The sequence below is a fragment of the Rhamphochromis longiceps genome, linkage group LG23 (genome assembly GCF_057381845.1).
Source record: "Rhamphochromis longiceps isolate RC_006_pf linkage group LG23, R_longiceps_female_GT1.1, whole genome shotgun sequence".
In the NCBI taxonomy this organism is placed as follows: domain Eukaryota; kingdom Metazoa; phylum Chordata; class Actinopteri; order Cichliformes; family Cichlidae; genus Rhamphochromis; species Rhamphochromis longiceps.
This window is the reverse complement of record NC_140578.1, coordinates 35,371,363-35,388,750: the sequence shown is the minus strand read 5'-3', so window position 1 is coordinate 35,388,750 and position 17,388 is coordinate 35,371,363. Positions and strand designations below refer to the sequence as shown.

General features: G+C 40.0%; 1 protein-coding gene across 1 annotated transcript; it reads left to right on the top strand.

Annotated features, from left to right (window-relative positions):
• Positions 1-9,668: 9,668 nt before the first annotated feature.
• LOC146642487 (L-threonine 3-dehydrogenase, mitochondrial-like) lies at positions 9,669-16,031 on the top strand. Its single transcript, XM_085399101.1, has 10 exons — positions 9,669-9,802; positions 12,019-12,180; positions 12,731-12,773; positions 13,895-13,965; positions 14,158-14,307; positions 14,381-14,553; positions 14,693-14,783; positions 15,108-15,200; positions 15,290-15,466; positions 15,557-16,031. Exons 2-10 carry the CDS (start codon positions 12,027-12,029, stop codon positions 15,694-15,696), a joined length of 1,092 nt encoding a protein of 363 aa, XP_085255227.1. The 5' UTR covers positions 9,669-9,802; positions 12,019-12,026; the 3' UTR covers positions 15,697-16,031.
• The last annotated feature ends 1,357 nt before the right edge of the window (positions 16,032-17,388 follow it).

Here is a 17,388-nt window from a genome sequence, read left to right as displayed (position 1 = left end):
TAGTAACATATAAATATGTGATAATTAGAAAACTTTGCAAGTCACAAAATTCTTGGCTTCTTACTATAATACATCAAATCTCTGTCTGTCCATCTGTCTGTCTGTATGTTTATCCCTAAACTCCTCCTATGTGATCAGGAGATGAGCAACAAAACTTTCTACACGGGTACATTTGAGGCTCCTGAAGGTTCTCATCTATATCAGATGTTGTGCTGTCACCATATTGCCTTGCAGCCACGTTCCACTGGGCTAAAATGATCTATTTTTAGCATTTATGCACCTAATACCTAATAAAAACATTCCATCATTTAAATTTCACAACAACAAATTTATACCCACAAAATCTACTGTTATATATATATATATGATACTTCATGAGGCCATCACATTTACCTAGAAATTACCCAGCAATAACATTCATTTAGTTTTGAATTTTTACATTATATTATTATATAGTTTTTATATTTTTTAGTTCAATTTTTATCTTCTATTTATTTCTATAAACAACATACACCAACTCTATTATTTTTAACTTTTCTCAATCTGATATCATAACACCACAAACAAACCGCACAATACTGTACATGGACATGCACCCACTCAACATTTACAATACTAAGACTCAATATGAATTTGTTTATTTCAATTTTGCTCTTTAATCCATCATATTTTCGTTTTAACGCCATGCTGGGTGCGTTGCAATGTTTTGGTCCTGAGAAAAACTGAAATTAGGTTTAGAGCAGGTGGTGACTGCCACCCACACACCCTCCACCCGACAGACACACATACACACATACATATGCAGCACAGAGGAAGCTCAGTCCTGGTGGGAGGTCTGAGGTCTGGCCCTCCACATTCCACAGACAAGTGTCTAGCACCTGCTAGGCCTCAGTCAGCCTTTACTGGCCAACAGATTAGGACGGGCGGACACACTCCAAATCCATTTACTTTACAGTCTGTGTATTTGCGTGTGTGTGTGTGTGTGGGGGGGGTTCAAGAGAGAAATCATTCTGCAAAATTAAAATGTGAGGTGAATTATACTGTAGATTTTGGCATTTCAGTATTAAAGCCTCACCCAGACAAGACTTCACACACACACACACACACACACACAGTATACAGTATGTCCATATAAATGCGCACACACCTTCAGCAGGCCATGTCTGACAGGTGCACATGTCAGTGGTTAGTTCAACCTGGATCAGAGCATTTGGTCTCACTCTGTCGCAGCCAGGCCTCTAGGGTGTGTGTGTGTGTGTGTGTGTGTGTGTGTGTGTGTGTGTGTGTGTGTGTGTGTGTGTGTGTGTGTGTAAAACCCAAGGACCCGATGCTCAGTACCCAGACACTACCCATATTGTTTTCTTCAGTGGAGCTAGAAAAAAGGAAGCTGATTTACAGAGCTGTCTGGCACTGGAGCACACGGATGCATGACTGACTCTGCCTAATGGAGTTTTCAGCCCTGGATTTACACTTCTCCATCTCTGTGCGAGGAGCACAGCCCGGCTGCTTCACGGCTCCCTGGAAGCTATGTTAGCTCACTGATCTCGTCCCGCATCCAAGTTTGCTTCATCATCAACCCCACTTCAAGCTTCCTGCAGCCATAAAAATTTACTGAATAAAAAGACATTTAAGCATATGCACGCACTTACTTCATATATCACGTGCACAGGAAAGTGTCATCAAAGCCTCTTTACAATTTTCAGTCCAGCGTGTTAGCACATTTACTGTCAGTGTTCATTAATGCTAGCTTAGCAACACTGGCTTCACTCGATACACGTCATGCTAATATAAAGAACAAGTCACTTTGAGGTCAAACTAGAGTGCCTGACAATAAAAAGAAGGATGAAGGTCGGAGGTTCTGAAGTGTCCAAAAAGCCATCAAAAATGAACAAAGCGCTGTGAGCCGGAGCCGATGATGTGGGAATTCAACATTAACGTGTTAAGTGGACCTAAACCAGTTTGGTCTGTGTCGGATTGCTGGACTGCCATCAGGGCAGGACTGCGTAACTGCCAGCAGCTGCCCCTGAATACCGGCCTTAACAAATTATCTATTTCACAGCTCACAAAGCATTTAGCCTTCAAACTATGTGAACTAATCCATTCCCGTGCTTTTAGAAGGAAAGCCACCCAATATTTTTGATCAGTGATCGTGATGTAGTGGGCACGCCAAGACTGTAAACGCCATGTTAATAAATATGGCGTTATCACATCTACCTGATTGACCCAATATCAGTAGCTGAAAAATGCACATCCAGGTGTCAGTGCTAGCATCTCAGAAAACAAAGGATTGAAAATGAAATAACTGATTTTAATCAGCCACAATGACAATATAATTATTTTTTTGTTCATGGCTATCCCATGGTCATCATCACTACTGAGCCTAAATGCTATGGGTGTTGAAAAGAATAGAGAGTTTGTTAGCTTGAGCTTTAGGAAACATTAGTGAAGAAATGCACAACCCCTACAGGTAGTGCATTGTTCCACTACATTAAAAAAAATGGAAATAAATTCAGTACCCCTCAAGATTTGATTAAGACACATCACTACAGAATAGCTTCCTCCTGCCATCAGATTGGCTCCACCCACAAATCCCACCATTGCCATTTACAATAATTTAACAAGTTCTGTGCTAAGATCATTCTGTCTTTGCTCTGTTTCTGTTGCCATTTAATCCAACCATTTTGCATACATTCTAAAGTCTCAATCTTTAAGCCAAAATTGATATGATACAACAGAGTATATGCAAGTATTGGCAATCCTCATCAGTTATTGTGCTTTGAATTGCCCATTAGCTGACATCGGTCAACAAAGTCAATACCAAGCCAATGTCTGGTTGATATATCAGTGCATCCCTATAGTAGATGATGCTGATCAATAAGATTAGCACTGGGTTGTCTTTATTTTAAGGCCTAGGAACTGGTCACTTACCAGTAATCACTGGTCGTTAGAGACAATTTTGTCCCAACCAGCTAGTTGTCAGAGGTTTCTTGCTGTCAGTAAGAGAAATGAATTGTACAGATTTATGTATTGCTTGACCTATCATCAGGTCAATATTATTAGCTGATTCTAGGCATTTGATGATGTATTGATCTCACCATTTAAAACAGCCAATATTAAAAACTAAAGAAGAGACGGTAGAGACACCCTTCAACCGTGTTATCAGTGCTGACATTGCATAGTTTGTCCACTAGAGGGCACTCTGCTACTTTCCTTTCAGCAACACACCCTCAAAACTCCACAAATACAATAACCATCTGATCTGGGCAGAGTCAGACAGAGTTTAATGAGAAAATAAATAGCTGAGCATAACAAATGTTAGGAAATCTGTAATTTCCCTAATAATGTGTCTAAAAAATTAACGAGTCAATATATAGGAACATTACATTTTTAAATCACTAAATATTGGCATTAAGCTTATGAATCCTATCTCAGTGAGGCTCTAGACCTTACAAAAGAAATTAACTGTCACCTGATCTGACACAGCTCCTGTTCATCAGCAGAAAATGTTGCCCGGCCATTCAGCGAGCCAGTCAAAGACTGAAGGACCAGCCCTCGACTGTGTGAGAGCAAACCATGAGCACCAGACATTATTTCCTCATTTTGCAGGGTTTGTCAGGGGACCTTGAAGCATTTATGCCAGAAACTCAGGGTGGAATAGCTCTCATAGTGGAAGCTTTGGTCCAACATCAACTGTTGGCAGTGGCTAATGAATGGTATATAAACTGGAAAACTGATTTCCTTAATCCACTTACGTTTCTTTAGATTCTATGGTGTGGTAAGCCTATTAGGCCACAGAGCTGTGGAGAATCATGCAATAAGTGTTGAAAGTAACAGCAGTGGGAGGCTGAGGAGGAAGGAACAACTGTGGCACAATAGTCTCCTTAAAGAAACACCCCGAAGAATACCGTATGAAACATTTGATCGAATCGTGCTTAATATAAGCCGCAGAAAGAAAGAAACCAAACTGATTTCTTCATCGCTTACATCCAGAGCGGTAAGCTCGGATTTGTCTCCTGGGTTCCTTCTGCAACATTTATCGAGGATAAAAAAAAAGAAAAAAAAACAGGAGCGAGAGAGAGAGAGAGAGACCGAGGGAGACAGAAAGTGAGCGAAGGATCAAGGTCTCTCCGTATAATTACAAAGATAGCACGGTCTCCACTCTCCCCAGTGGAGGCTCCGAGGCGTCACTCCCCGTCCCTTCATATTGTATAAAGACTGTTCTATCAGCCCACGAACGGCATCATTGCTTGTAAATTAATTTGGGGTTCCTGTCAGTCGGGCCCTTCTCCTCTCTTATCTGGAAGTGTAATATGGGAAGCTGAGAGGCTTGGGAGATACTGCTGAGAGCGCTGGAGGAGAGGAGGTGAGGGGAGGTGGGGTGGGGGGTGAAAGTGAGTATTAAAGAGAGAGAGAGAGAGATAGGAAAGAGAGAGGCAGGGACAAAACAAGAGAAGCGAGTGGAAGAAGCAAATGGGTCCCTGTGGATGTCAGGAGTGGATCCGATGGAGGACCTGACTCAGTGATAAGTGAATATGGTCTGGCTTCCTATTTTACACACACACACACACACACACACACACACACACACACACACACACACACACACACACACACACACACACACACACACACATGCAAGCCATTTGTCATCCAGACTGGACTCTACATCGAGAGGCCTTCACCTAGCAGCACTATTTGTTGCCGTGTCACAGCCTGCGGATAAATCTTCTCCCAAGGATCCTTGTTTAAATCCGCCCCCTATTACCAAAGGTCCGGCCCTCTCATGATCACATGAGCTACACACACAAGCACGCACACGGACACCTCTGACCCCTTCAGTTGTTTGTAATTAACCCCTCACCCACTGTATGTTGCCTCAATTCCCTAATGGCAATAAATAGGCCTGACTACAATCCCATTAGCCGACTGAGTCATGATGGTGAATTAGGGGGGACACTGACTAAACGCTGGGCTGAAATTGAATATGAGCGTCGTTACTTGAGCTGACATCGTGTCCCTTTATTTTCCACAAAAGCTCATTTACACGAATTGTCCTTTTTATTGTTCATTTATTGAAATATCTATTTGTTCGAAACACATTTCTTTTGTTAAAACACTCCAGTTTAAATACAGCTTATTCTGAGTTAATTGCGTTTGTGTATACTGTATCTGTGGAAATAATACGTGTTGACAGAGCAGTGTTTATGACAAGTAGTTCAGGTTGGGCTGAAGTCAGTTGTGGGTGGTTAAATGAGGCAGAGGCAAAATGAAAATACAGCTCCAAATTAATAGAGCTGTGTTATATCAGACAGGACTGCTTTTATTCTGAAGCCAGCGGGGACTGTGGTTGACACAGGCTAACTTAATAACTTAGTGGTTTCTGATGTTGACAAAAGCTCAGATATTAAGTAACATGGATGTTTTTAGCTGATAGGCTTTTACTAAACTCAAATACAGTTTTAGATGATTATTTTCATTTTACAACATTGTGCATTTTGTCTGTTTCATTACCAGTATTATTTCATCACCTTAAAAAATATGATGCTTTGTCCTGGATTAAATAGGAATGCACCAATCTTGAAGCTGTGAGTGAGTACAAATGTCACTGTATAAATGACTTGCATTTGGCCGAGAGTCCCACTAAAAATGCTTTCGCTTAGTTTGATTTGTTGCCATTCATTCTAGATTTTTCTGCCAAAACAGATTTTCATTTTTTTAAGAAACAAATTTTTTCTGTTTGTATCGACTCACTGATATCGGCCGATATCTGTCAATGTTCTGTCAACACATCGGTGTATCCTTAAAATATCCAGCATCATATGTAGTCATTAAAACTGTCTCAAGCTTGAATTTAACAAAAAATGCTGCTTACAATCAAATGCACCAGTAATATTATTATTGTAGAATACGTGTGTTATGTACAGCATTTTTACTAATTAATTTTGAGCATGTAATGCTACAAATGTGAGCAATAATTTAAAAGAAGCCTGTAGATGTTTATAAAGATTTTCTTTAATGAAGTTTGAATAAAATAAAAAGCTGTTTTCCAGCATATAGTAATGTTAATCATTTACAGCAAATTGTATTGTCTTAATGGTGTACATGACTATACTGCAGGACATCACTTCATTGTGTATTATGGCTAAAATCCTTTGTTTATGAGTAATCGCATTCATGTTTGCCTGTGTGAGCAATAATTATTTCCACTTCCCATTAAACAAAGAATATCTTCTTCTTCATGTGGAGACCCACGGCGACCACAGCAATAAAAAATCTTTTTACAAAGCTTTGTTTTTTTTACACTCCATCATTTTGAGCATTCACACAAAGCAACAATGAGCAAAACAAGCTAGGAGTATGTGAATGTATTACATTTGGCAGGCCTCCAAAAGTGGCAAAAACAACAGAGCCTTTTTAAGCAAAAGAACAATAAGACATGAATCATCTATTGTGGCCCGCTCTGCAGGGTTGGAACTGAATCCACATGAAGAATTGGTTCATTTCCAAACGTATGAGTGTGGAAGTAGACGGGGCACTGAAGCACTCCTGATGGATAAATCCTGTCAAGTTCAATTCAACAGTCACAGTAAAGCTTTTTTGTGCATATTTTTGTTTGTTATTATGTTGTCTAAGTAGCAAAGATGAAGATTAGATTATAAAATATAAATATTAAAAAATTTAAAATTAAAAATAAAATACAACCTAATATAAAAATGGAAATACACACGTAGTTTATTATATTTTCAGCATGTAATTATCAAAAGAGAAGTATACAACTGATTCTTCTTTTTCTGTGCAGAGTGGAAAGCACATTTCTGGGTATCTACCGCCACCTGGTGGCTACAAGCCGACAGGCATGATTAAAGCGTGTGCAATACGGGAAAATTCTACAGTTTTGATATTAAATGCTACATTAAATATAGTATTTCTAGACAAACAAACAAAAAATACTTTATTTATTTATATTAGGCGTCAGTGAGGTCAATTACAGTGTGAGCCAAACCAGCTCTATAAATATTGGTCTCCCTCTAGGAAACAGTGAAAAGCTCAAAGGGTAAAATTAGCATGCTTTTGAAAATGTAAAACGAATTTTACATTTTAACTGTCCAAAAACTACCAAACTTTCTGCTTAATTTTTACTTTTCTTTTTCCGCTGCAAACCAAAATACTAAACTTGCTTAATTACTTTCTTAATTTTTAAGAATGAAATCGTTTCATGTGTTATTGTGCCATGTGTTATTTTGTATTCATGGTTTCGTAAGTAGGGGCTACCAAAATGTTAAAATGAAAGATTGCAATACATTAAATCTTCTTTACAATAGTATGTGGCAAAAGTTCATTTCTATTCAGTTTTATTTATAGAGTGCCAAATCACAACAACAGTTGCCTCAAGACACTTTAAAAACGGGGGGAAACAAATCTCAGATTTCTAATCAATTATGGCAGTACGTTACCTAAATATCTTGTGTGTGCATAAAGATTAAATATGAGCATGTTACATGTATATTTTACAGATGTGTGTCTGGATTTGGGATTTTTCAGGGTCCAATCTTTCGCGTTTACTAAGATATTGCAAACACATATCCATCAAACACCCATGCATTGTATCTACAATATCTGAAAACCAGCTACATAAAAGATGAGGTTAATTTGCAAAGAGATCAGAGATGAGATCTTTAGCAGAATAAATATCGCTCTATTACACATATATTCGACAGATGGGTATCCAGTCATGTCCAAAAGATCTCACCAATTTGTAAAAATCTCAAAAACAAATCAAAGCTCCAGATCACATTGTTCAGGATATTGTCCAGATCTGTGACAAATGCAAATCTATCCCTACCTTGGACAGTATTGTATTGTAGCGCTTTAATTCCATATCATGTTCTGTTGCATTGATTATGACTTGAAATCAGAAACCATAAACTCAGCACGACAAGGATTTGCTGAGGCCACAGGGCAAGAACGACACTGGAAATTTTTATAGCCACCCAAGTCACTATTAAAAGAATGCAGGCTTAATACAGTTTGACTTCTCCTTTTAAAGCTTAATGCCATATCCATCTTTTATATACAGTCTATTCACCACAAACTGGGCCACCTACCCCAAAAAATACAAACAGACGTACAGGCCAGGAGAAAAATGTACTGTCCCCTTACAGAATCTTCAAATTGATCAAAAAAGACTGATATTATGACAAAAAGCTCTAAGGAATGTAGATTCATGTTCACGTACATCTAGGAGTGTATGTGTGCGCATGTGTCCACCGTTTATTAACGGTTGAAGACACAGATTAATCTCTTTGCATGCAACAGAGGATAAATCAATTGCACATAATTAGCAGGGGCAAGGTTATAACTGACACTAGGTTTCATCTTAATTACAGAAGTGGTTGCATGAACACGTCTCAACTTAATCACACCTGCCACTGTTCTCACCACAGCTTGATAATTTATTCTTATGGGAGCTTTTACTAATAATCATGTTTTAGTTTGTATAAAATTCATGTGGAGTTACATATGTTAGTAGGAAAGTGCAATGTTGGCCACTGATCTGATGAGTCACCAAAATTTATAACAAAGAAAATTCATATTTGTGGGGCTGTTCATTTGTAATGCTAAATATGATACAGAGTACCCTAAAAGCAAAACACACACACAGATATACAAAAAAGCCAGCAAAAACATCTAAGGCAATCCACTCTCTTGACTTCCTCCATGTATTGATGATGGTTTGAACCAAAAACTTCAAATTTGGATTCATTAGTCCAAAAAGTTTCCACTGGTTTTCAGTGTAGTTCAGTCAGTCTGGCTTCTTGGCAGTCACTCTTCTACTGAGACTATTTCTGATTAGAAACTGCACGCCATGCTGCCAGGTTTTTGGCTAATAGCTCTATGGGAATTAGCCAAAGTAGAAAAATACTATTTTATGTCTGGGAAATGGGAACAATGTGACCCACTAGTAACAAAGTGCCGTAAAATTGGTTCTTTGCCAGTGTGTTGGTATGTAGACACCACACTCCTTAATCCCTTGAGTTAGGCATTTTTTCTATACCTGATGATAGATCAGTGTTAGGCGGCTTAACAAACAAAAAAAAAGGTGTCCAAAGAAAACCTTAGACACTGGCTTTGACCTTCAGAGAACCTGGAGAACTGTTCCTCAAGACCACTTAAAAAAAATACTAGTAAGTCTGAGTCTTTGGAAGCAATATAATAAGTAGTGGCTCAGGTTTTTTGCACAGTATTGTATATGAAATTGATTAAATCAATAAATGAAATGTATTATTCAAATTTGTCAGTAATATTAGCGCAAAAACTTTCTGGCAATTCCAACATAATCCTGTCTTGCTGTTTTCTGCTTAGGTTTCTAAATGTTTTTATTTTAGTTTATTTGCTGTTGCTTTCCATATTAGTTTCAGCCATTTTATATAATGTTAGGGTGTTCTTGAGGTATCCTCCAGCTCGCCAAGGGGAACGCCCCTTCCCAGGCCAACCACGAGATATATGTATTAGATATGAGAGATATGTATTATTATTATTATTATTATTGTTGTTGTTGTTGTTGTTGTTGTTGTTGTTGTTGTTATCGCCAGCAGGCTTATGAGATTTTATTTTGAAAGTTACAGCCGGAAGTTTAGATTTTCCTAAGACTGGTTCTGTCGCGAGCCTCCCGTACTGTAAGCCAATCACAGAGCAGAATAAGCTTTGCCGTATATACGCGCGACTATTTCCACGTTTTGATCGCAAACAGCGGAGGGCTTCGGAGTCGTTTTCTGAACCTGCTTCTCCAGGTCGCATTAAAGTAAGGAGAACATGAGTTTAGCTTGTTTTCTATGCTCCCTGCACAGGAGCTTCAGTTGGCTACATTTCATGTCATCTGTAAAAGCTCGCATTACATTACGTTATTTTTACTTCACGTTTCACTTTTTAAGTTAACTGAATAAGATGGTCTGAATCTCAACATATGTAACCATTATCTAGGTAAAGCTAGTTATCCTCGGTGGTTAGGATCCTGCTTGAGGGGACACTATCTTGATTTAAAGAAACACATCCGTTAAACAAAGTATATAACTTATACCCCAGATAAGACCGAAATAATTGGGCAGCTTTGGGAATTGATACGAAATTTCCCTTTATGCACTTTTATTGTGTCCAGTGGTACTAACAAAAGAAAAAAAATGTCTTTAAACTTGTTTTTCTCGTTTTTTTGAAAAGCACTGATTCAGTTGTGCCGTTACTAGTTGTTTTACCTCGAATAAATAAATACGTTTATTTATATAGTTTAACACACAAAGTATTTACTGCAAGGCTGCTAGACTCCATTGCTCTGAAAGGGTTTGTCCACATTAACCTGTGCTCCCCCATAAGCTTAATGGTGGTCTGGAATATAGATAAAGAGGTCTATATTTAGACCAAGTCAGCAGGAGGCTGTTATGAAGCTAATCTGAGATGGGTGTTGGGGGTCGGGCAAGGCTTTCACATGTTAGGTTTATTTTGACAGTTTCAAGTTGATATATGCACAAAATGCCCCTTATAAACTCATCTTTCTTAAAGTAGAGCAGGTAGAAAAGCATAACATGCCACAAAATGTCTACATTTAGAAATTAGACAGCAGTAATTTGCCACTTTCCAGTGGTTGCAGTCAGTTCAAGTCAGACTGCAACTGTCCTCAATTCAGTTCAGTTTTAATTATAAAGTGCAAAATCAAAACAGCACTCACTTCAAAGTGCTTTATATTGTAAGGTAAAGACCCTACAATAATAGAGAAAACACCAACAATCATATAAACCTGTATAAGCAAGTACTCAGCGACAGTGGGAAAGAAAAACTGTCTTTAAACAGGAAGAAAAGAAACCTCCAGGATGGCGGTGTAGCCATTTGCTGCAAGCGTTTGGGGGTGATCGGAGGGAGACGTGGCAAAATACTCGCTGTGGAAGAGAGCCGATGTTAAATAATAACTAATGATTGAATGCAGAGTGTTGTTATAAACATGCAGAGAGTGAAAAGAGGTGAGTGAAGAGGAAACAATCAGTGCATCATGGGAAACCCACCCTTAGCAGCCCTATTCCTATTGCAGTCTAAATAAGGAAGGATTTGGGTCACCCCAACTATATACATTATAAAAAGGAGTTTTAGGTCTAATCTTATAAGTAGAGAGGATGTCTTTCTCCCAAATCCAAACTGGGAGCCAGTTCCACAGAAGAGGGCCCTGGAAGCTAAAGGCACTGCCTCCCATTTTACTTTTAGAAACTTTAGGAACCACAAGTAATCCAGCAGCCTGAGAGTGAAGTTCTCTATTGGGGTGATATGGTTCTATGAGGTCTTCAGGATAAAATAGGACCTTATTAGTCAAGACGCTGAATGTGAGGAGAAGGATTTTCAATTTCCCTGTCAGTACTCTTGCATTTTGGATCAGCTGAAGGCTTTTCAAGGAGTTTTTAGGATGTCCTGATAATATTGAATTACAGTTGTCCAGCCTAGATGCAGAAGAAGCAGTAAGGTATGAATGATGGTCTACTTTTTCAGCATCATTCTGATACTAGAGGTCATTCAGGTATTTATGTCTCTGAGACCTGTAGTTTAACTATTTGCAGGAAAGTCGCCTCTTGTCAGCTAACCTGTGCAAGCTTGCCATCAAAAATGGTCAAGTGGGAAACACCCTCAAATTCTGGCCAACCATTTAGTGACTACAAGTTCAAAACAGATGTGAAATTACAATTACGAGGCATCACCAATTTTTACTTTTTTTTTTATTTAAGGAGCCTGCTGTCCTATTTTTACTCATGTGACTGAGCCATTAGATGGCTCTGAGGAAGTAGCTTTGTCGAGCTAAGTGTTGGATGGTTTTTCAGATGAGCTGATTTAAGGTCAGTTTAACTAAGCCAACATTATCACAGGATGATGGTGTTAAGCCTGATAATATGTGTGTCCACAGTAATAATAATGTAACCCCACTTGGTTATACTAAGGCTGTGGATGCACTCAGTGTTTTATGTTAATATGTGCTTTTGTTAATAGGAGGTGTTATGATGCCGGTGGTTCAGTTGCTGAGAGCTGCATCGAAGCATGCTGGGAACAGGCCCCCACGCTGTGTTGTGCAGACGACCTCTGCAGCACATGGCGTCAGAACACATGCTTCATCCTGCACTGATAGTGACAAACCCAAAGTCCTCATTACTGGTTAGTTTTTGTCTCATACCTCTTGTGTTACTTAAGCTCTGTAATGGGAAATTTCTAGTTAACCCTCACATTTAGATATAGGTGGTTAGAACTTCACTGTATGATTTTTGTGTAACCTTTGCATGCGTAGATGAAGTATGTGTATGTGTCAGTATGACCTCGTGAAATAAAAAAACTGCTTAGCTAGGCCTTACAATGTTTCACTATGTTATCTGCTAAGTGTTTGGCTCAGAAGGATGAAGGTCAGGGCCAGCGCCAGGTGCTGGCCTGGGAAAAGATAGTAGGAGTCTTCTCTGTTCAGCAACAGCCCAGGGTGGACAAAAGACTGTTGTAACTGAAAGATACACAGAGTTTGACGATGTCATAAGCTTATTACTATGAACCTGTGATGTTTTGATGTATGTTTCCATTCTCCTGCGCGTAGTAATAAATAGTGTGACCACAGCTCTTTCTGTGTTGCAGACTTTATTTACAAAAATTCCACGACAGTTCTTAAAAGTGCTTAAACTGCTTGGTAATTTGCTTCTTTTTCTCTAATTTATCCTTGTAGGAGGACTTGGACAGCTGGGGGTGGGGCTTGCTAAGTCATTAAGGTAAGAAGTTTAAATAACCTCTGATTTCCGTTGTTTAGCTATTTCCATATGTAGAGTAGTTTTCTTTGCGTATACGTGATACTGATACTGGGTTTTCAGACTGATACCAGTAAAAAAATCTGTCAATATAAACATACCAGTCACTGTATTAGTTGTGGCCACACCATTTTGTACATTCCTGCTCCAATCTGATCCCAGAAACTAAACAGGGTTGTGCTTGGTCAGTATTTGTCTGGGAGACCGCCTGGGTATACCAGGTGGTTGAAGCTTGGTCGTGGCAGATGGCTTCCCCTCCCTGAGCCTGGTTCTGCTGGAGGATTCTTCCTGTTAAAAGTTTTTCCTTCCTACTTTTGCCAAGTGCTTGCTTGTAAGGGGTCACCTAACTTCTGTAGCTATACTGTAGATTTTTTTGATGTGTAAAACAAACAGCGATGGATGCATCAGGTTGTGTGACGAAGGATTCCCGCTAGCTTTATCCCAGTAAAGGTTATAATGGTGATTTACGGGCACAGAGCTGCTGTTTTGGACGCTAAAAATTTTTTTTCTTTCGCTCCACCTGAGCACACCGTCTCAGTAATGACTCCGCGTTTAGACAGACCCCGGCTCAACATTAAACTATGACATTAAACCATCCTCTTTACTGCTGCTGTTGTGTTATCAGTCTTTTTGTTGAAACACTGGAGGCTGTGTGAGCTTAATGTTGTCATACTTTTAATTCACACGCGCTCTCCTATTGCAGGTCTATTTTTGATCACAAATGTGGGTGAGCACCACAGGGTCACGCATTAGACAAAGCATCAAAGCAAGGAAATAGTTTTTTTTATAGTCGAGTTATTCAAATTACTCAATGAATCGTTGCAGACCTCTTTTAAACTGCTGTGGTGAACTGTGGTGATGCCAGTCCTAAATCCAGCAATTTTATTTACAAGAAAAATTAGAAAAACTTCCAAAAGGTGATACCTGTGAGCCAAACCTATATGGGGTGTAATGTGTGAGCTGTTGAAACAACTGTTAAAATGATATATAATGAAAGAAAGCTTAAAGACGTCATGCGATCATGTCATTTGTACCGCAGACCAGCTTTTTTAGTAGAGTTACCAAAACTAATGTTTCTTTTTCAGGAGGAGATTTGGAAAATTCAATGTGATCCTGTCTGACATCCGGAAACCCCCCAACCATGTCTACAAAAACGGTGTGTGCATTGTTTTTACCTTCTCCACATATTCTACAAGTTAGTAAAAACCCTACAAAGGCCATGCGGTCTTTCTGTTTAGGAGCTCCATTCTTGCTCAGTGTAAATGCAAACCACATGTCCATAAAACTGCACTCCACTTTCCAAAGATGAGTGGGTCGACACACACAGTCTATTGTGTGTCCTGCACAGGTCCATTCATCTTCTCTGACATTCTGGACTATAAGAACCTCAGGCAGATTGTGGTCAACAATAACATCAGCTGGCTGGTTCACTACTCAGCTGTGCTGTCCGCTGTGGGGGAGCACAACGTGGCCCTGGCTAAAGAGGTCAACATCACAGGTAGACACCTCTGTAACGCGTGTACCATAGCATTAACATAGCAGACTTATGCACAGCCTCTCTTTCTCTCTAGGTTTCCATAACATATTAGATATAGCCACCGAACATGGTCTGCGTGTGTTTGTCCCCAGCACAATCAGTGCCTTGGGTCCATCCTCCCCTAAAGACCCCACTCCTGATCTGTGTGTGCAGAGGCCACGCACTATTTACGGTGTATCCAAGGTCCATGCGGAGCTGATGGGTGAGGTGAGACACTCTGTAGAGACTTTAAAAACGCATACCCGTATTTCTTCTCCGCACTTACAGCTGTTGTAGCTCCAGTCCTCATTCTGACCTCTATTCATCTTATTTCTGGTGTTTTTGAGTCTTTTCCTCCCATTATCAGTACTACCACCAAAGGTATGGGCTGGATTTCCGCTGTCTCAGGTATCCAGGCATCATCTCGGCTGACTCCCAGCCTGGAGGAGGAACCACAGGTGAGTAGACCTGAGATACATATACCCAAAGACCTTTCAGGAATAAGTGTTGGCCCTCAACAATCACATTTGCAATATGGTTAAAGTTGTGGTTCACTTCCTTTTTAAATGAACGGGTATAGAGGCTCAACAATAATTTTGATGGTGATAATATCACCATCATCACCTCCACCACTTATCTTGTATAATGTCTCTGGAAATACTAAAGGTGCAGGCTAACTGACAATGTAAGGAAGATGGCGCACCGTTTGGAAATGTTTGTTTTTTTTGCTCCATGTCTTTGATGCAGTCTGATTCTGATGGTCTCTTTTCACTGTTTTCTAGACTACGCTGTCCAGATCTTTCATGCTGCTGTGAAGAGCGGTCAGTTTGAGTGCAACCTGCGCAGCGACACACGGCTGCCTATGATGTACATCGGTAAAGCAAACTTTGATGCGTTTTGTTTTGGCGGCACTGAAGCACTCCCGTTTCGCTCATCTCTTCCTCCGTCCACCTCTCCTACCCAGATGACTGTATCAGGGCCACTATGGAATTCCTGGAGGCTCCAGAAGACGCGCTCGTCAGCCGCACCTACAACATCAACGCCATGAGCTTCACGCCACAGGACCTCACCCGAGAGATCCAGAAAGTCCTGTCTGACTTCAAGGTTACCTATAATGTGGATCCTGTCAGGCAGGCGATCGGTGAGACTGCTGGGATACCAGTGTCATAGTTTTATCCTTTCAGAGTGTTCACTGGCTACTATAATCTTCTTCTCTGCTACATCTTTTCAGCCGACGGCTGGCCAAAAGCACTGGAGGACAGCGCAGCGAGACAGGACTGGGGCTGGAGGCACGAGTACAACCTGCCGGAGCTGGTGCAGACCATGCTGACTCACATTACTCTGGGAAACAAGCTAGCGAGCGCCTTCTGAAACATTTGCAGCATTTTTGTAGCTTTATTTAAAAACTGAATGTGACAGTCTTCAGTGGCAAAATCTTAAAACATTTTTTTTTTCTTTTTTAATCATCTAGAGCCTGCTGTTCGTATGTGGGTTGATGTTTTAGTTGGGAGAAATCCCTGGCACTTTAGCATCCTCCCACATCTTTTAGCCCTTGATAAGTTACCAATAGCCACAAATTCAACCCTCGACAGGATGGGTGCCCTGATCATTGCTTCAGTTAGAAGGGAGCGCATTGTTAGCACCGGTAATAAGTAATATTATGTGGGATTTCCTGCAATTGGCTGTAAAGAATTATGAATGAAATCTGATATTTCCTCACAGGAGGATTCACAGGTACACGTTTTACTAGCGTTTCATCCATTTTGAATGTCATGTTATCTCAAAAGAGAAGTTCAACATGTCATGGGTACTTGTGACTCTTCCCTGCAGAAACTCTTGTGAGGATGATTTCTTTTTTCAAATTCCCCTCCCAGATGACCTTGGATCTTTCTAGCAGTGTACAGAGAACAGGCCACAGACCCAACAAAGACTTTGAAGATGATAGGCAGAAAGTCTAAAAAGGAGACTGAAATTGAGATTTACACAATATGTTTGTTAAGAAGCAAAACAAAAGGCTTTCCTACTGAACCATCAACCTGATGCCTTTCTTTTCCTCTCTGTGAATCCGTCCAGAATTTGTGATTAGTTTGCTGCTAGAGAGCGCTGGATGTTTTCACCAAAGCAAGATGCTGAACTTTTAAGAGTTATGGTCTCTTTCTGAGTGTACACAGTATGTATGTGCTGTCTCTAAGTGTGCTACCAGTCTGTTGCGGTGTGTCTTAAGTAGGGCTGAACGATATATCGCATTTGCGATAATATCGCGACATGATCAAGTGCAATTTTCTAACCGCAAAGGCTGCGATTATACTGCGATTATAAGGCTGTCCAAATTACTACCATATCCCAGAATTCATAGCGCGGCCCAGCCAAACTCCAGTTTCCAGCAATGGCGGCCGCTACTAAGTTTTAAAATTACTCATACTAATCTTTCTGGGTCACAAAATAAACTTTTAACATATTTTCAGGCGAGAAAGTAGTTGTGTAAACATCAAATATCTGCTCGGTTTATCAAGATATCCCATATTTGCAAAAGTGCTTCGACGTTTTCAGAGGCGTCTGCTACCCACCAGCTCGACAGCTAGCCGGGAGCTCGAGGGTTACTGATGCGGCCGAGAACGGCACAACTCCCGGCACATCATTTTCAGATCACCGCGGAGTTTCGCTGCTCGGGTTAAACGTAATATATAAGTCACTTAGACAACCTAAAAATGTTATTGTTGGGCTTTTTTCAGTGTTTTGTTTGTTCGTGAGTAAATCGGTTTGGCTGAGATTAAAGTTATTAGATTAGATAAAATAAAACTTTATTAATCCCCCGGGTGGGTTCCTCCTTGGTTTTCACACAGCTGACTAAACGTCAAACAGAAAACTTATTAAACAGAAGTATGAGACAGTCGAGAATTTACACCAGTGTCTGGTTATATTTTAGATAGCAAGAAGCAGACGGCCGAGTTTAATAAACTCCACCGAGACAGCGGTGACGCTAATCAGAACTAGACCGTCCAATTTCACGCCTTTAAACTTTAAAGGCGTGTTTGTGTGTGTGTTTATACAATTGCTATTATG

Bases quoted from the DNA above. Each gene is read 5' to 3' on its own strand.
- LOC146642487 (XM_085399101.1), top strand. From the start codon at position 12,027: ATGATGCCGGTGGTTCAGTTGCTGAGAGCTGCATCGAAGCATGCTGGG. The intron at 13,966-14,157 runs GTGTGTGCATTG...TGTCCTGCACAG, and splicing joins CAACCATGTCTACAAAAACG to GTCCATTCATCTTCTCTGAC. The intron at 14,784-15,107 runs GTGAGTAGACCT...ACTGTTTTCTAG, and splicing joins GCCTGGAGGAGGAACCACAG to ACTACGCTGTCCAGATCTTT.